Below are 19,483 nucleotides of genomic sequence, written 5' to 3'. Positions count from 1 at the left end.
TGTCCCCTTCATCAGCGGAGTCCCTCCTTGCGTCTGTGTCCCCTTCATCAGCGGAGTCCCTCCTTGCGTCTGTGTCCCCTTCATCAGCGGAGTCCCTCCTTGCGTCTGTGTCCCCTTCATCAGCGGAGTCCCTCCTTGCGTCTGTGTCCCCTTCATCAGCGGAGTCCCTCCTTGCGTCTGTGTCCCCTTCATCAGCGGAGTCCCTCCTTGCGTCTGTGTCCCCTTCATCAGCGGAGTCCCTCCTTGCGTCTGTGTCCCCTTCATCAGCGGAGTCCCTCCTTGCGTCTGTGTCCCCTTCATCAGCGGAGTCCCTCCTTGCGTCTGTGTCCCCTTCATCAGCGGAGTCCCTCCTTGCGTCTGTGTCCCCTTCATCAGCGGAGTCCCTCCTTGCGTCTGTGTCCCCTTCATCAGCGGAGTCCCTCCTTGCGTCTGTGTCCCCTTCATCAGCGGAGTCCCTCCTTGCGTCTGTGTCCCCTTCATCAGCGGAGTCCCTCCTTGCGTCTGTGTCCCCTTCATCAGCGGAGTCCCTCCTTGCGTCTGTGTCCCCTTCATCAGCGGAGTCCCTCCTTGCGTCTGTGTCCCCTTCATCAGCGGAGTCCCTCCTTGCGTCTGTGTCCCCTTCATCAGCGGAGTCCCTCCTTGCGTCTGTGTCCCCTTCATCAGCGGAGTCCCTCCTTGCGTCTGTGTCCCCTTCATCAGCGGAGTCCCTCCTTGCGTCTGTGTCCCCTTCATCAGCGGAGTCCCTCCTTGCGTCTGTGTCCCCTTCATCAGCGGAGTCCCTCCTTGCGTCTGTGTCCCCTTCATCAGCGGAGTCCCTCCTTGCGTCTGTGTCCCCTTCATCAGCGGAGTCCCTCCTTGCGTCTGTGTCCCCTTCATCAGCGGAGTCCCTCCTTGCGTCTGTGTCCCCTTCATCAGCGGAGTCCCTCCTTGCGTCTGTGTCCCCTTCATCAGCGGAGTCCCTCCTTGCGTCTGTGTCCCCTTCATCAGCGGAGTCCCTCCTTGCGTCTGTGTCCCCTTCATCAGCGGAGTCCCTCCTTGCGTCTGTGTCCCCTTCATCAGCGGAGTCCCTCCTTGCGTCTGTGTCCCCTTCATCAGCGGAGTCCCTCCTTGCGTCTGTGTCCCCTTCATCAGCGGAGTCCCTCCTTGCGTCAGTGTCCCCTTCATCAGCGGAGTCCCTCCTTGCGTCAGTGTCCCCTTCATCAGCGGAGTCCCTCCTTGCGTCAGTGTCCCCTTCATCAGCGGAGTCCCTCCTTGCGTCTGTGTCCCCTTCATCAGCAGAGCAGGGTCCTCCTTAGATCTGTGTCCCCTTCATCAGCAGAGCAGGGTCCTCCTTAGATCTGTGTCCCCTTCATCAGCAGAGCAGGGTCCTCCTTAGATCTGTGTCCCCTTCATCAGCAGAGCAGGGTCCTCCTTAGATCTGTGTCCCCTTCATCAGCAGAGCAGGGTCCTCCTTACATCTGTGTCCCCATCAGCAGAGCAGAGTCCTCCTCGTGTCCCCAGCAGCACATCCCTCTTTCATGCCGCGTCTGTCTCTGTCCCCTTCATCGGCAGCTAGTTCCCAGCTTTCTCTGTGTGTTCAGTGGGGGGGAGGGGCATTCTCAGTTCCTTTTGATGTCTTTTTATATCCTTTTCCTGTTTTATACAGTTCAACTCCTTTTTCCCGCAGATCATTTGACAATTCTTTTGCTTTCCCTATGACTCAGAATCCAGAAACTTCAGTGCAGCACTGGATGAAAGATACAAAGGTCTGTCAAGAGTCCAGAAACGCATTGACCTTTTATAAACACACACTAATTACAAGCTAACAGATCACAGGGGAGGATGGTTACCTTTTAATAGCCATTCAAACCCCTTTGTGTCAACATGTGTGCATGTTATCAGGCCAAAATCACCAGGGTATGTAAACTTTTAATCAGGGTCATTTGGGTAGTTTCTTTTTTCATTATGATTAAAAAAGAATAAACACAGTTGATTGATAATAAATGGCTTAACCATGAAGGAAAGAAAAGTTTTTGTGCTATTATTCATATTGTCTGACAAATGGCCAAGAAATCATAAACTCTGCCAGGGCATGTAAACCTATGAGCATATATATATATATATATACACAGGGGGTCCCCGACCTACGAACATCCGACTTACGAACGACCCCTACTTACGAACGGGGCCCGAGTGACGTAACCGCGGCCTTGTCCGGCCTAGTGAAGCCTCCAGGATCCCCGGTCTTTCCTACGAGCGCTGCCCCGCGGAGGTGCACCGCGGCCGGCCTGCCTGGACACAGCATCTATCCATCTCCCTGCTGTGCCATCAGGTGAGCAGCCTGTAACAGCCTGTGAGCAGTACTGTAATATGATTAATATGCAGTGTACTGTACCTGTTCCTCCTGTCCCTGCCGCCATGTAAAGAGTGAGAGGGGAGAGCTGTGCTCCTCCCCTCTCAGCTCTGACAGAAAATCTAGCAGTGCTAGGAGGTGACAGGGTCAATAAAGGGAACCTGTCACCTCCAATTGCTATCACACAGGGAATTGTTTTCTCCTGTGTGATAGCAATAAAGTTAAGTGAAAAAAAATTTATAAAAAAATAAAAAAAATAAGAAATACAGTATTAATTAAATTTAAAAAAAAAAACAAAGTAATTAAAAAAAGTAAAGAATAATTAAAATAAAAAAAAATTATACTGTCTGTATCCTCATTAGATGGATTTAATCTCACTTCCTGACTCTGAGACTGGATTTGTACTTAAAAAAGGTACTGTTCCGACTTACAAACAAATTCGACTTAAGAACAAACCTAACCTACAGTCCCTATCTCGTTCGTAACCCGGGGACCCCCTGTATATATATATATATATATATATATATATATATATATATATATATATATATATATATATATATATATATATATATATACATACACACACAGTATACTATACATACACATAAAAGAAAACTATATGTAGGCTCATATCTACAGTAAATAATGCAATTTTGATTATTGCAAATAGGCAATCATTAATCACTACAGCACATAGGTGCTTAAGATAAAATAAATATCCTTATCAAATTGGCCCTAAAAGCACTCCAGAAACTAATGGTATGTAACAGATGTATGGGAGCAGGAAGTGCAAACTATAACACTTTGCATATCCAGATCCTCATTCAGCCCTCTAGGTGCCATTGAGTACAACCTATAAATTCAATAAGTTTCTTGATGGCACAATTTAGAGAGCCTTTCATTATCCGGCATGTTAGATGGGATCATGCAGAAGCTCTACAACCCTCGAGTGTTGTAAAACTGTTATTAATGGGAAAAGAAATTAGACTATACATGTGATCATATAATGAGAAAAGCCAAAGAGTTTCGCGAAATGCCAATCTTCTTGTCTGTTTAACAAATGGCAGCACATACTTTAAAAAAAAAATTCAGAAATTAGAGGATAATTTAGTCATAAAGAAAATAGATACATTTGAAAGGGATAAAAGGGACTAAGCAACAGAAAAGGTGGATCAGGGGGGACATCCCCCTGATGAAGACACATGACCCTGTGTCGAATACGCGTAGGGGAGGGGCCAGGACGGAGCACGGAGCCTTTCACTCCACTGAGATGTGATGCACAGCTTATCCCTCCTGACAGGCATACTTTGAGGCAAACTTTGGAGACTGTTATCAGATTGGTGCACTCACGCACCTTGCAAATGTGAGTACCCTAATGTGTGGAGCTTTTATTCTAATAAACATTTATAAATGATATCACACTATCCAGTTTTTCTTTTCCTTTATTCCTAACTGTGGAGTTGCTGCTGAAAACTGTGTATCTGGATTCCATCACTGTGCCATGGGTTGGCTCATAAGCGTGTTTAGACTCAGTCTCACAGCTGAGTCGCACGCTCTGAGGTGAGCGGCTGTCCCCGGGGGGGGGGTCACTGGATGGCACTTGAGCATGGAATTCTGAGCACTAAGATTAATGCACGCAGGTTGGATTTTTTATGAACTGTTTTTATGGACTTTATGTGCATTTCTTTCATAAATTGGACTTTAATAACCACGTATCACATCTTGGATTTGATATTCACACTCATTGTGTGGCACTTGGCACTTTGTTGTATTTTTGCACTTATCACTGTGATATATCTATATATTTTTTACACGGTAAATTTCAGATTATATAAATAATTTTTCATTCATTATATATACCGTTAGTAGTTTAGTCATCGCTACTCTCTTTCTAATGGTATACATCTAGTGTATTATTTACACATTGCACCTTAAAATCACTTGTTATTTTACATATATCCTTTGTGCCTTGCTGTGGCTGGATTAGCCGCTTATGCAGTATTTTCAGTATACCTCATATGCATTAATAATCTCCAGATTGATATTTTCACCTTAGCGCAGCGTATCTTTTGTATACATTGTATTGCACGGCATATGAAACGTGTTCTGCGCGGGCAGCTAGGTGATTTCCACATTTGGGGCAATATACCATTGTGGCTCGCAAAATCCCCTTTTATCTAGCAATTTGTGTTACCAAGCAATTGAACAGGTGTACCTAATAAAGTGGCCAATGAACGTATAGTGTACAATAATAATAATAAAAAAATTCTACAAAAATAGATATTAAACAGTATATAAAATGAATATATAAAAAAATATATATATTATATGTTTATATACTATACATACACATAAGGGTAAACTATATGTATACTCATATCTACAGTAAATCATCAGTTTTTGGTTATTTGCAAATAGTCAATTGTTAGTCAATACAGCACATAGGTGCTTAAGATTAAACAAATATCCTGATCAAATTCATCATAAAAGCACTGCAGGAACGAATGGTATGTAACAGATGTATGGGAGCAGGAAGTGCAATTTGTAACATAGTATGTACAACCAGATCCTCATTCGAGCCTCTAAGTGCCTTTGAGTGCAACTTATGAATCCAATATGTTTTTTGACTGCACAATTTAGAGAGCTTCTCATTATCTGGCATTTTAGGTGGGATCATTTCAAGTGCAGAAGCTTTATGGCCCTCAAGTGTTTTAGATTTGTTATTAACGGGACGGGGAAAGGAAATTAGACTATACATGTGGAAAGCCAAAGAGTTCACAAAATACCATTCTTCTTGTCTTTTTAACAAATGGCAGCACATACTTAAAAATAATATTCAGAAATTAGAGGATAATTTAGTCATAAAGAAAATAGATACGTTTGAGAGGGACAAAAGGGACTAAGCGACAGTAAAGGTGTTCATTTGAACCACAAAAATCTTCAAGGTCTGTTTTCCCCCTCTAGCCCCACCCACTTGTTTCCAAACACATCTGGCTTCAGGATAAACAAGAACATCGTCAGAATTGGACCAGAGAACCTATCACTAATGTTCCTGAAGGCCACCAGGATACCATAGACCCACCAACCACTCCTAATAATAATCTAATCCCTGTTTTGGAGGATGAGGTTATATCACAATAGGTGGTTATGGATATGCCTGTGACAGATCTTCCCACTACCAATGGATTTGCCATCCTTGCCGTAGAGGTTTCTGACATATATAACAATGAAGGAGCACATCCTAGGAACCCAGAGATCCTAGGTTGGTCACTAGTAAACTGCAGTAAAGAAGTAAACAAGGCTCCATCAATGATAAAACAAGATACCCACTCACATGCATACTGCAGTTCATTATCTTTTTTAAAGGTAGGGTTCACAAACTCCCCAAAGGAAAAGAGAAAATTTGAAGAACAAAAGGAGGGCCGAAACTCAAGAAAAAAAAACAATAAAGAAAAGAAAACATTTTCTCTTCCTCCATAATAACACTATAAACATTTATAATTATTGAATATTATCCTTACTCCACAGGAACATTCAGTCATAGTAAAAGATTAAAATTTACTGCTGATATAAATGTCAAAAATTCCCTCTGTTCAAAAATTTAAACAAATTTGTGCCCCAGCTCGTACGCAAAAGACATTGCTGTACAAACTATAAGCCAGAAAAGATTGTAAATGAGGCAGAATTTTTGGTAGTCACCAAATTTAGGGGACACATGAAATAATTGAGAATTCTATATAGCATCCATATTAAAGGACCAGTGGGCAGACTTCTCGTCGGAAAAAGATATGACTGCTTTTCCGAAGGTATTCCGCTCACATTTGCCTTGCGTACACACGGTCACGAAAAAGTTCACTGAACTTACGACCGTCAAGAACGCGGTGACGTACAACACTACGACGAGCCGAGAAAATGAAGTTCAATGCTTCTGAGCATGCGTCGAATTGTTTCCAAGGATGCGTCGTTTTTTGCGCGTCTGAATTGCATACAGACGAACGCATTTTCGGATAGGAACTTTTCACGACCGAAAAATTGAGAACATGCTCTCAATCTTTTGCTGGCTGGAATTCAGCCAGCAAAAGTCTGATGGAGCATACACGCGGTCGCATTTTCCAACGAAAAACTCTCATCGGTCTTTTGCGGGCCAAAATTCCGATTGTGTGTACGCGGCATTACATTTCTTCTTTGCAGGGGACACGTCTATTTTAATTTTTGCAATTGAGTCATTTTAAAGAGATGTTGTCACCACAGGGTCACTTGTACTCAAAGAACAATATCTATACATAATTTTACGTTGGACTGCTTGTTACACTGCTCCTTCACTTCTCTCCTCTGCCGGAGTAGATATTTGACACTTCCAGTTGGTCAAATGCCTGTTTTTTTCCCTTTAGGAATACTGGGTAATGATAATGAGGGCTCTTTAAATTTGCTACAAACAATGAGTCTGGCCAGTGACGGTTTGCAAGGTTTGGAAGAGAGTTGTCATGACTACAAGATTTACCCTTTAAACAAATCCATCAGCTTGTGCTTTAGTTAGTCATTTCATTTCTTATGAAACTCGGTTGAACTGGTGCTGGCAGTGATGGCAAGTTACTAAAATGCCCTTAACACATTCCAGTGAATGTTGTAAGCAGTGCAGAAGTGTAAACACAATAGATTTATGTGATTGCTTTCTCTCCACTAGCTGGCCAAAGTTTATTTTGAAAGTCTAGGTTAATTACTTCCTTTTATACATTCAGCTTGTCACACACTTTTTTGGACTGTGAATGTGCATCAACAATATTATAGTATTTTTACTTACTGCTCCTAAGGCCAAATCTTTATACACTGGCCTGGAAAGGCAGAGAAAGGCCTGGTGTCTTTTTTTTTTTTTGTGCTGTTAAAGTGTTAAAGTTAACCCTAAAATAAAAAAATAAAAAATGTTCCTGTCTCTTTAAGGCACGAGATATAGCACAGTGCTTTTGCCATGTCAATAGTCCTTTACTATGTTGAACAATACCTAGTTGATCCTGCCTGTTCCTGTCTTCCCCTCTGTAAACTGACCACATTTATTATGGTTGCTGATCTCTGCTAAGTGTGGTCAGTTTATCTCCTCAGCGTCTCTGAATCTCCACCCTCCCTCTCTCCCTTGCTCTTCCGTTGTCTGTGTGGGAGCCGATCCCCCCCCTCCTCCTCCTGCCTAGATAGAGCAATGCTATTCCCCTGAAGCTACTCCTCCCCTCCTCTTAAGTTCCCACCCAGGCCAGTTCTGACATTTCTCTCCTACATGAAAAAAACAGTATGACTTAGAACCCCCAAACATTATTTATATATATATATATATATATATATATATATATATATATATATATATATATATGCTACGTAAACTGTTGGCGCTATATAAATCCTGTATAATAATATATATATATATATATATATATATATATATATATAATAATTTTTTATCAGCGGCCCTAGAGAATAAAATGGTGGGTTTTGCAATTTTTTTATGTAACACGGTATTTGCATAGCGTTTTTTTCAAGCGCTTTTTTTGGGAAAATATAGGTTTTTTTTGCACACAAACACTGTAATACCCAATGTTTTGTTAAAGTATAAAAGATGATGTTACGTAAATAGATATCAAACATGCGCGTGGAACAGGGCCAATCTATGGTACCTAAAAATCTCTATTAGAGATTATCTAAAAGTCTTTACAGGTTACCAGTGTAGAGTTACACATGAGATCTGGTAGTAGAATTATTGCTCTTGCTCTCACGTTTGTGGCGATACCTCACATGTATGGTGCCATCACTGTGTACATATGCGTGCGCGAGTTGTGTATGCATTCACGTTTACACTTAAGCCCTGGGGGAGGGGCGCCTCTAAAAAAAATTGTATTATTATTTTTGTTATTTATTTTATTCAAAACTTTTTTTACACTGTCTCTAACTTTTTTTTATTAACTTTATTGCTTTCACAAGGGATGAGCAATCGGCCAACTGATCCTCCTTACTGCAGGATAGACCGATCCTTCTTTCTGATCGATCCTTCCTTTGACCAATCCTTCCATCAATTGGTTGACTGATCCTTCCTGCAATCGATCCTTTCTTTGACCAGTTCTTCCTTGCGTCGATTGATCCTTCCTTGTTTCGGTCAATCCTTACTTCCTATCTTTGATTCTTCCTTCCTTGATAATTTTTGTGCTAGTTATTTATTATTTTCCATATAGTATAATAACTGGTTGATCCTGCCTGTTCCTGTCAGTAAACTGATTTTCCATCATCCTGCTCTCTCTGCAGCATCTGTATCTCTCTCTCTCTCTCCCTCTCTCTCTCTCTCTCTTCCTGTCATTTCCGTTGTCTGTGTGAAGCCCTTTCTCTCCCCACCCCTGCCCTCCCCTCCCGAAACTGAAACTAAACCAACAGAGGGATGTGAGCCCCTCCCACTGGAGTCCTTCTGCTTGGGAGTAAGACCCGAGAAAACCATGTGACTGCACAGACGCACTGCTGGAAAATAGTATTTAGAGATTATCTTGCTCAAAAAAAAAAAAAAAAAAAAAACACACTGCCATTACTATTGCCCCACAAGAGAACCTATCGTGGGAGTTTATTGTGTAGACTTTACAACCACTTTAAGTTGTGCAAAGAATAATATTAGAATAAAAGTCCACATGCGGCCCTAAATGAACAGTACATCCAAGAAGGGAGAGTTGATAAACCCGTCACCAGCTTCAATGCGTATGGGAAAGCATACCACACGATGTGGAAACCCAGTCTGCTTACCAGACAGATGAAAAAAGTAGGCATGTAATAGACCAAGACCACAGCTCCGCTCTCCAGCTTTGAATAGTGGGTATGTAGAATCCAAGCCAGGAATACAGCTAACTTGCCAACTTGGCAACTTGTTAATAGCCTGAAAGCTGAAAAGAGGTTTTTAGCAATTACTGATAACAGCTGACTTTTTATAAAGATGCATCATAATAATGTCGGATCAAGTGGTCATAGAATTTAGCCACTAAAATCAGTTCAAGAAAACCTAGCTGTATGAGCGTGCCTCATGTTATCTGTATTCCTGGCTTGGATTCTACATATTCAAAGCTGGAGAGCGGAGCTGTGGTCTTGGTCTGTCTATTTCATGCCTACTTTTTACAGCTGTCTGGTAAGCAGATTGGATTTCCATGTGGTGTGTTGTGCTTTCCCATACACATTGAAGCTGGTGGCGGGTTTATCAACTCTCCCTTCTTGGATCCACTGTTCATTTAGCACTGCATGTTGACTCTTATACTTTTATTTTGCTATACAACAAATTGTGCTGGCTGCTTATATTACAATTCATAACATTAAGTAGAGCGGATATTGACCTGCTCTTTATAAAGAATAATATTACATTGAGGCTGCAAGCATGTTACAAAGTTTTCTAGCCTTTTTGAGTTCTGGTATTTTTGTATTTGTTAATAGAGAACTATTATCTGTGACATCTATGTGTTTCTGCTTCCTGGGTTATTTTAATCTCCTTGGTTTTCACCGTGTTCTGTGGTGCTTTCTGCTCGACAAGCAATGACGGATGAATTGACGCGTTTCATGGCTGTAGCCGCAGTAACGTTATATTTGAAAGAAGAAGAGAGCGAGGAGGAGACACGAAGAAATTGGGTCCATCCTGTCATTGCTAATTGAGAACAGAGGGGCAGTTCTGGATTATATAAACCAACTTAAGTTCACCTGAATGACAATTTGAGTTCTAATAGTTTTTTGTTTCTTGTTGTATTGAATTTTTCTCTTTATGAAGAGGTTAAAACAAATCCAATTGCCTAAACATATTTTTGCAGCTTTCACATGTATTAGTAAAAATGTACAAACCAAATTGGGCTTTCATTTGGTGGTATTAGAGATCTCCTTATTTTATTTTGATTATTAAAGGAAAACTACCACAAAAATAGTTTTAAGATACTCTATATAAAATTTTAGATGTAATTTTTTGCTATTGCCATAATCTAACACCAAAGAACAACCTAAAATAAATTTCCTTAGTTCAACTAATTATCCAATTCCTGACAATCACAAAGATGTCACGGAATCTTGCTTGATCTGGACTTGTAATGGGAGTCCTGAGGATCATACAAACAGGGGTGCTTCCTCACCATCTGGATAAAGGTCTTGGTATCGAAAAGAAACATTGTCTCCTCTCCTCTCTCTTGCTTGGTATTGCTGACCAAGAAACCTTTTGGGTAATTTCCTAGCAATATTTGGTAATTTCCTGGTGGGGAAGTAACTGTACATATAAGTAGAAAAACGCACATAAATGCACTTTCCGCACACTTCAGTGCATTTATATGGGGGAAAAGCGCTTCAAAAATGCACCAATCTGCCCGATTCAGGCTAAAAATGTAGCTCCAAAACTTTAAGCCTCAGGCATTTTGAAGTGGCGATGTGAACCATCCCCATAGAGATGCATTCATTTTTTTTCTTCCTGAGCGTTTATACTTTGCTTCTTTTTAAAAGAGGATGGCGCAAATCATACCACAAGCCACAGCAACCACAAATGAACCCCAAACTGTTAGTGCAGCCTAGGCAATATATATATATATATATATATATATATATTTCTGCAATCGATAATAACACAATGTAGTTAAAAAAATGGTGTGTTAGATTAAAGAGTATCAGAGAATATCACTATCTTTACATTAGTGTCTCATGAATAACCATGAATGTTCGCATTCTATGGTTTTCTTGCTTGTGGTGCACTTTTGTTCTTTTGTTAATGGTTATCCATGAGACACTAATGTGGAGATGTTGATATTTTCTGAGACTCTTCAATCTAATTTGGGAAAGCTATTCTTGTGAATTACAATGGTTTGTATCTACAACCCCAATTCCAAAAAAGTTGGCTTTTGTGTAAAATCTACATAAAACTGAATGCAATCATTTGCAAATCTTATAAACCCATATTTTATTCACTATAGAGAATATATCAAATGTTTAAACTGAGAAAATGTTCATTTTTCTAGAAAAAAATAGGTAATTTTGAAATTGATGGCAGCAACACATTTAAAAAAAAAAGTTGGGACAGGGCCATGTTTACTATGGTGTAGCATCCCCTCTTCTTTAAGCAACTCTCTGTAAACATCTGGGAACTGAGAAGACCAGTTGCTGGAGTTTTTGGAGAGGAATGTTGTCCCATTCTTACCTGATATAGGTTTTCTGACTGCTCAAAAGTCCTGGGTCATCTTTGTCATCTTTTTAATTTCAAGATGTGCCAAATATTTTCAATTGGTGAAAGGCCTGGACTACAGGCAGGCCAGTTATGCACCCAAACTCTTCTACTATGAAGCTGTGCTGTTGTCATCAATGCAGTATGTGGTTTAGCATTTTCCTGCTGATGATATATGCAAAGTCTTCCCTGCAAAAAATGTCGTCTGGATGGGAGCATATGCTGCTCTAAAACCTGGATATCTTTTAACATTGATGGTGCCTTTCCAGAGGTGCAAGCTGCCTCTTCCATACACACTAATGTTCCTCATACCATTAGAGCGTTGATAACATGCAGGAAAGTCCCTCTCCTCTTTAGTCCAGAGGACAAGGTGCCCATGCCAAAAAGAATATTATATTTCGATTTTTCTAAGCACAGAACTGTTTTCCTCTTTACAACAGACTGTTTTAAATCACTTTGGGCCCAGAGAAGATGGTGGCATTTTTAGATCATGTTACAATATGGCTTTTTCTTTACATGATAGAGCTTTAAAGTGGATGTAAACCCGAAGAGTTAATCTGAGCAATCCCCTTTTATTGTTCAGTGAGACAATTCTTGACAAACTGAGAAAAACTTTGTCAAATACTCCCCCTTGCTGTGAGTGACAGGTGATTTACATATCTCGTGCACTAGCCTAAGAGACATGCACAAATTTTAAAATTCCCTCCCCCACTCCTTTCTTCAGCAGCTCAGCAAGGATTGGCTGTTGCACACCTCACCATGATTTGGCATGCTGAAGTCATGTGGTTACTTTCCTGTCTTTTCACTGGATCTTAGAGATCATAGCAGAAGTTCAGTGTTAGAAATACACAGAGAAAATGCATATTGACAAGGGGAGTGTAGAGGTGGGCGGGGAGTCTACTGACATCATGACTCCACCCACCGAGCTCCAGACAACAGACCCACCCACAGAATATGCAGTTTTTCGAGTCTAATAACAGAGAGAGAGGGGAGACATTTGACAGGTAAGTATTCATGCAGGAGGCATGTATATCCTTTATAGATAGACCCCTATGGCAGTAGTTTAGAAAGGATGACATTGGGTTTACATCCACTTTAACTTGCATTTTTGGATGGCACGGCGAACTGTGTTTACAGACAGTGATTTTTGGAAATATTCCTGAGCTCATGGAGTGATGTCTATCGCAGAATCATGCATGCTTTTAATGCAGTGCCGTCTGAGGGCCCAAAGATCACGGGCATCCACTATTGCGTTTCGGCCTTGTCCCTTGTGCACAGAGATTTCTCCAGATTCTCTGAATCTTTTGATGATTTTATGTACTGTAAATGATAATATATTTAAAGTCTTAGCAATTTTACGTTAAGGAACGCTATTCTGAAAATCTACCCGTACCCGCTCCCCCCCAAAGCGCCAAATGTGGCAGTGGAGGGGGGGGTGAAAACAACTGGAGCTTCCTCTTTTGGGTAAAGCTCCGCTTTAAGGTTAAGGTAGAGGGTGGTCACACCAAATATTGATTTCTCTTCTGTTCATTTACTTTCCATTTTATCAGTTGATAAAAATAAACTATTAATACTTCTATTTCTGAAAGCATTCTTAATTAACATTTTTGCACCTGCCGAAGACTTTTGTACTGTACTGTACCTACATATATAGGTGGACATATGTCATCCCCAGCCCCACTCCACCACCTTGAATTTCCCATTGACTGAGCGATACCATAGCTTCTGGTATGACCTGATTTGTGAAGGCTTACCCACTGAGTAAGGCTGGTCAGGCTAAACATCACAGTTGATGGGTGCCATTTTTTAATTTCTCCCCATTTTCCTTGTTCAAATGTTTCATTATGTTTTTGAATGAACAAAGTACAGAGCGTACGATGTGAACAATTACAAGGTAGCGCCATTTGAATGTAGTAAACTGCAATAGGACCTCGGCTATGGAACGCTCTTCCGACCTACATCCGCATGCAAGAAAACCATCAGGCCTTCAGAAAAAAACTAAAGACCTTCCTTTTCTAAGAAGCTGACAACAGAGAACGCATCTAGCGCCTTGAGGCGATTCAGTTCGCATTTGTAGCACTTTACAAATCATTCATTCATTCATAGATGTATAAATACAGAACAGTTCAGTGTAAGAGCCAAACAATTAGACTAGGCAGAGAGTGTACAGGTGCTGCTCCCCATGTGTGCTCCTGCGGTCTGGCTTGTGGTGTGTTACCACACAGCCGCAGAAGTGCTATTAATGGACATTTAGTCTATGGACACTCCTATATAGCACTGAAGAGCGATCCATTATATATGGTCGACTTATCTGTGACGTTATCTTTGCGGCACTAAAGTGCTTTTCCGATACTACCTAGAGGTTCCATTCACATCTTTACTTACTATCCATTTAAGAATATTTTGAATACTGTGGGAGAGCTAAGCTGCTTGGTTTGATCCTACATAACAGTGTCAGAGAAATTGTATATAAGCTCGCGAAGAAGCGGTTTCCAGCAAAACATGTTGCGCTTCCTGTAATTCATACTTTGTACTAGCCATCATGACAATAGTTGGGGTTGCCACCTGCATACCCCTAACGTAGACGGCTGTCTTGGAGACATATATTTGACTACTGTGTGTTTTCTCAATTATTGTCTTTTAAATTCAGTTTTTATATTTATGTGGTGTGTTTAAAAAAAAATGTATTACAATTTATCAGTGGTGCCTATAAAGTCCATTTTTCCAGTTATAATTTTCCTTAATTTCTCAATATGTTAGCACTTTGTTATTTTTGTACACCCACCGTGCCATCCTGCATTGGTGTGCTTAGCTTTTTTCTTATTATAGTAAACAGAGATAACGTCTTGGAATATCCTGGGTACAAAGGGGGCTCGGCCGTAGCGAGATTGCTCCCATCAGTGGCAGGGATTCCGCTAACATAGTTGGAATAAGCAGTAGCCAAGCCAGAGGGAAAGGGGTCTACAGAGAGTAGAGTGGAAGAGAAAGTGAAGGGAAGGAAAAAGGAAGAGCAGCGAGAGTTCCCCAGGGTGACCTGACCTTGAGCGCGACAGCTGATTTGAATGATGAAACGAACAGCTACCACGGCATAAGGACTGTCTCTTCAATGTATGGCGGCAAGTGATGTTTGATCCTGGGTTGCCAGATTTTATCGAACTTAGAAATCTGATTGTTGTCTATAGCTTCCATTTTTGTGTGTATCAGTGTGCGGTTTACTCTGTGTTACCTCGGCCACAGCTAAGGATGGAGATTTTCATGCCTTCACTATTGTTTGCTTTGCGGCTGGGAGGATTTGGATCATAAGTTTGAATTGCTTATGCATCAGGATGTCTGGTCTTAGATTGAGAAGGGCTGTTGATAATTCCGGAGGTACTTGTAATTCGAACATCCTAGAAGCAAGCGTAAATATAGCTTTCCAGAAAGCTTGGACCACTGGACAGGTCCACCATATATGCATGTATGTGCCTGGGTCCGGACAGCCGTGAAAGCAAAGAGCTGAGTAGTTTGGGGCAAGTTTGGCGATTCTCGATGGGACTGGGTACCATCAGGTTGGTACGAAGTCCTCATCCCATTTTTGAACATATAAGGGACATTCCTGATCTGGTTTTACCAGAGCTGAATTTCTCCCTACTTTCATTGCCCACTCCACTTTCTAAACCCACCCCCACCCCACCCCCAATCCAATTTAGCCTAGAGGAAACAGCAACCTGCTGCTGATCATGAAACACTCAAGGGAATGGTAAAAGTAAGATAGGTTGAGCTGGGAATTTTCTTTGATTTGTTTATAGGGAATGGTAAAAGGCCTAAAAAGTTAGTTTGAGATGATCCAAAAGGTACTACCATAAATCAGAGAGACTGATAAACAAGGGGTGCAAGAGTTAAATTCCCACAAGACAGTAGTGTGAATACAAGGACCCTATACTGGTGCTGCAATAGCTACTCCTTGCAGGTTTTTTTCCCTGATGCCTAGTTTCAGAAGCTTAAGGTTTGGGCCTTTTTTCATCCTCAGACCAGCTGATCTTACCTAGTGCACCTGTTGTCCCATTTTTCCGTCTATTTTAAGCCTGGGATCCCTCCAAGTGTTTTCTTTTGTTGACCATTCTTAGTAGTTAGCAGTTCCGGTGTCCTGTGGGGAACTTCACATTTTCTTGTTCCGCTTTGGATGTTTGGTCCTCCTGGTTGTTTCAGAGAGAGAAAGTCGCTGTTGCCCACCCCTCGGTTAGACTGCTTTTGGACACCCTGACTGTTCTGAATTCTCAAAATTCTGTGTCCTTCAAAGGTTTTTTGTATCTACTGTAAAATCTTTTTCTTGAAGTGCATTGAGGGAAACTTTGGCATTACAAACAAAAATGGGGGTTATACCATGGTTACCATATTTTTTAATAAAATGCAGGAACACCCTGCACCTTACTCGCCATGTGCACTCATACCCACAAATACTAAACACCCCCCCCCCCCCCCCGTTTGTAGCTACACTGACAAAATCATGTCTCCCCTATTTTTTAACATGCCCTCAAACAATTGGTCACAGATGTTTGGAACAGAAAGCAGACATTCAAGCATTAAAATAAAATAAACAGATTTAATTTAAGAGTCACCAAGATATGCATGCATAGTTAGGAGGCATGTCTTGAACGTATCAAAACAAAAATACCCAATTAACACCTCCCTCCAGGTACAACACTGCAGCTGGGGACAGTGCCCCCATTCATGGGCAGCAATTGCTGGGCCTTAAGGTCAAACTCCATGGATATGTATCTTTGTGGAAAATGGGGATGAATAGTAACCATACACTGTCCTTGCATGTATATGGTAACGGGGTCTGTTTAAATCTCCAAACTATGGCCCTAATTCCCTACAATGCCTCATGGGACGTGTAGTTCCACAACACCTGGAGACCGTAGTTTGGAGATCCCTGGTTTAAATTATAAAATTGGCTGACCATTGTTTTACTTTCATCATAATATGACAGATGAGATGACCCTTTACAGGGGTGTCTTTACTAGATGTAGGCAGGCTACACTTGCAGTCCAAAACAGATCATTACAGCAGATACTTTTTAATATAGAGCTTTATGTCTATGAGGCAGCTGTCAGAGTTAGGGACAGGGCAGGCAAAGAAAACTGTTAACACAGGAACTCTGTGAGCCCTGGGAACAGAAAAATGCCCTAGGATCAGTGGCACGGGCAAAATGCCCACCATGGGAGGAAGAATACCCTGATGTTAATGATGAGTAAGGGAGGCATTCATTTAGGTCAGTAGGGTGTGCTTGATGGTATTGGTGCTCAGTGATGGGAGGGATGAGGGTCAACTTTGGTGCTCAGCAGGTGGTGAGGGGAACAATAGCACCTAACAGGGGATGGGAGGGGAAAATAGTGCCCAGCTGGGGGTTGGTGAAGAACAATAGTGCCTAGTGGAGGATGGGGTGGAACAATAGTGTCTAGCAGGGGATGAGGGGAGAACACAAGTGTCCAGCCGGGGGTGGGGGAAACAGTGGTACCCAGCCAGGGGTGGGGAAGAACAATAATTGCCCGGTTAAGTGCCCAGAAGTGTGTGGGGGTAAACATTGCTGTTAGTGGAAAAGACTAACCCTTACCTGGCCCAGAAGTCTACCTCCTCCTTCAATAGGAAACCGTATTACCTGACTGTTTCATGATTTCTTTGTTGCTCAATGGACTTTATGAAAAAGATATGATGGTAAGTACAAAAATCTTACTTTTTTGGCAGCCATATTGTGAGTGTACAGTTATCCACATTTGGCAATACAGTGTTTGAAAAAGTACCTGTCTGTGGTCCTATGTTTTCCACATAAAAGTAGTAAAATTTGAATTTTCTTAGTGGGTAATAGAAGAGGGTGTACAAGAAAAAAGAAACCAGGTAGTTCATAAATATTATTTACAAACCAGCTATCTTGTACTGGAAGGTAACGCGATTAGTAAATATATATATATATTCATTGTGAGTTTTTTTGTTTGTTTTTTTTAGGATGGACAATCTGATATTCTGTACACATTTTGGAATTCTGTTACTCGAACACTTTCCTCACAGTTTGCAAAGGCTACAAATTGTAAGTGTCCAAAAATATTTAGAACTGGTTTCATGCAGAATTTTGACTAGACCTCATAGACTAAGACTGAGCTAACGGTTCTAGTGAGGAGTGCAAGGGATATGCATGTTGTGTAAAAACTACATTCACTGTTTGTTTTTATTTAGTTAACTGCTTTTTGTTTGTGAATGGCAAAGTGTTTATGAAGTTTAGGAAAATATGAGACTATTAGATGCTATGATTTGTAACAGATGCTTCCTCTTTTACCTGTGTTACTGTGCCATTGAAATTCCCAACAATGAAATTCAAAAATGTATATTGTGACCATCAAAGAGAATCCTATTTGTGGCTGTAGCAATACAGACAATTCTAGCTTAAATCGATTTTATAAACCAGGTCTAAGTGTATATGCATCATTTTCCCTTGTCCAGTCATTTGCACTTAGGTATGTTATCTCGCTTGTTTTCCAGCTTCCACATTCCTGAAACAAGCTTTTGAAGGGGAGTACCCTAAACTGCTAAGGCTATACAATGATCTGTGGAAACGTCTTCAGCAGTACAGCCAAAATCTACAGGGCTCATTTACGAGCAGTGGAAACACTGATCTTGTGGCCGAGTTGCAGCAAATTGAAGATGACACACAAGACGTTTTCATGATGAAGAAACAAGATCACGAGTGAGTGTGAATACATTTGGAATGTGTTTAAGTCAATTTTAATTTTTTGAAACCATTCACATAAAATTCTGTCCTAGTCAGAATAGTTTATATAATTGACCAAACAAATTATGTTAATTGGATTATGTAGATGGCTCCTAATTAATAGATACATTTTAATTGGCGATAATGAATACCAAATGCTGAACTGTATATTTAGGTCTGTTTAGAAAGTTTTCTATTTTTCAATTATGTTAATATCTTTGAAATGGAGACATGCAACGTATTGACATTATTATTTCTACCCAGGAGTCTTTTTATATTTATTGCACACTTCTGTGTCTCCTCCATGTTATAAATATAGGCACTGTTATGTCTCCAAATGAGAAAATGCAAAGGGTCTTTTTAACTGAGATTTGCATTGTTTGCTTTCAAAAAGAAAGATAAAAACTGAGTTTTTTGCCTCCCAAATGTATGCATGGTTTTTTAGTGGTCTCTTTGGTTGGCTTTCCTTATGCTGCATTGACTCAAGTATGGGTGTACATAGCCTAAATGCGAGCAATATTTGTAATTAATAATTATCTATTTTAAATTCAGCCCTGCATGGTTCCCCCATTGCAACAATACGAAGTTGAACATTTTATATTGTATATAGTGGGTAGTTTCAAGTACTAGGAAGAGGGAAGGAGACGGGTAATAGGTATATTTATTTATAACATTAATTAACTACTTTGTCGTATAGTGTGGACTTAGCTGTGATGAGAATTAACCATAAAATAGCTGGAGCTTTCTGGTTCTGAATGTAGTTATATTAGCAAATGCATTTACTGAATGAATGATGGTAGACATACTTCACTAATTTAAGTAAGTGACTCCATAATTTGACCATTAATACAAATCTTTTGTTCCATTCAGTCCAGAGAAAACACTGAAAGATTCCCTGCAGTCCTATGAAGCAGCATACCTGTCCAAATCTTTGTCTCGGCTATTTGATCCCATCAACCTTGTCTTTCCACCTGGGGGTTGCAATCCCCCTTCTGCAGATGAGCTTGATAGTATCATTAAAACAATTGCAAGGTAAGAGGTTTAAACTGATACTTATTGCTGTCTGTATCAGGGTTAGGCAACCTTTTACAGTGTAGTGTACTGAAAATTGGTCATAAGAACTTGAAAGTGCCAGATGTATAAACAAAATATCTAATTCAAATTTTCAGGAAAAATAATATTTAGTAAGTAAATTGTGGTGATATGAACT

General features: G+C 40.7%; 1 protein-coding gene across 1 annotated transcript in view; it reads left to right on the top strand.

Moving 5' to 3' along the window:
* Positions 1 to 19,483, top strand: part of COG5 (component of oligomeric golgi complex 5) — a 541,624-nt gene that overhangs the window by 371,388 nt on the left and 150,753 nt on the right. Inside the window, exons 11-13 of the mRNA XM_073619666.1 lie at positions 17,514 to 17,595; positions 18,045 to 18,249; positions 19,144 to 19,305. Coding sequence (XP_073475767.1) covers positions 17,514 to 17,595; positions 18,045 to 18,249; positions 19,144 to 19,305 — 449 coding nt within the window. The remainder of the gene's footprint in view (positions 1 to 17,513; positions 17,596 to 18,044; positions 18,250 to 19,143; positions 19,306 to 19,483) is intronic.

Source organism: Aquarana catesbeiana, linkage group LG03 (assembly GCF_042186555.1).
Source record: "Aquarana catesbeiana isolate 2022-GZ linkage group LG03, ASM4218655v1, whole genome shotgun sequence".
NCBI lineage: Eukaryota > Metazoa > Chordata > Amphibia > Anura > Ranidae > Aquarana > Aquarana catesbeiana.
This window is presented reverse-complemented; position numbering and strand designations above follow the sequence as displayed.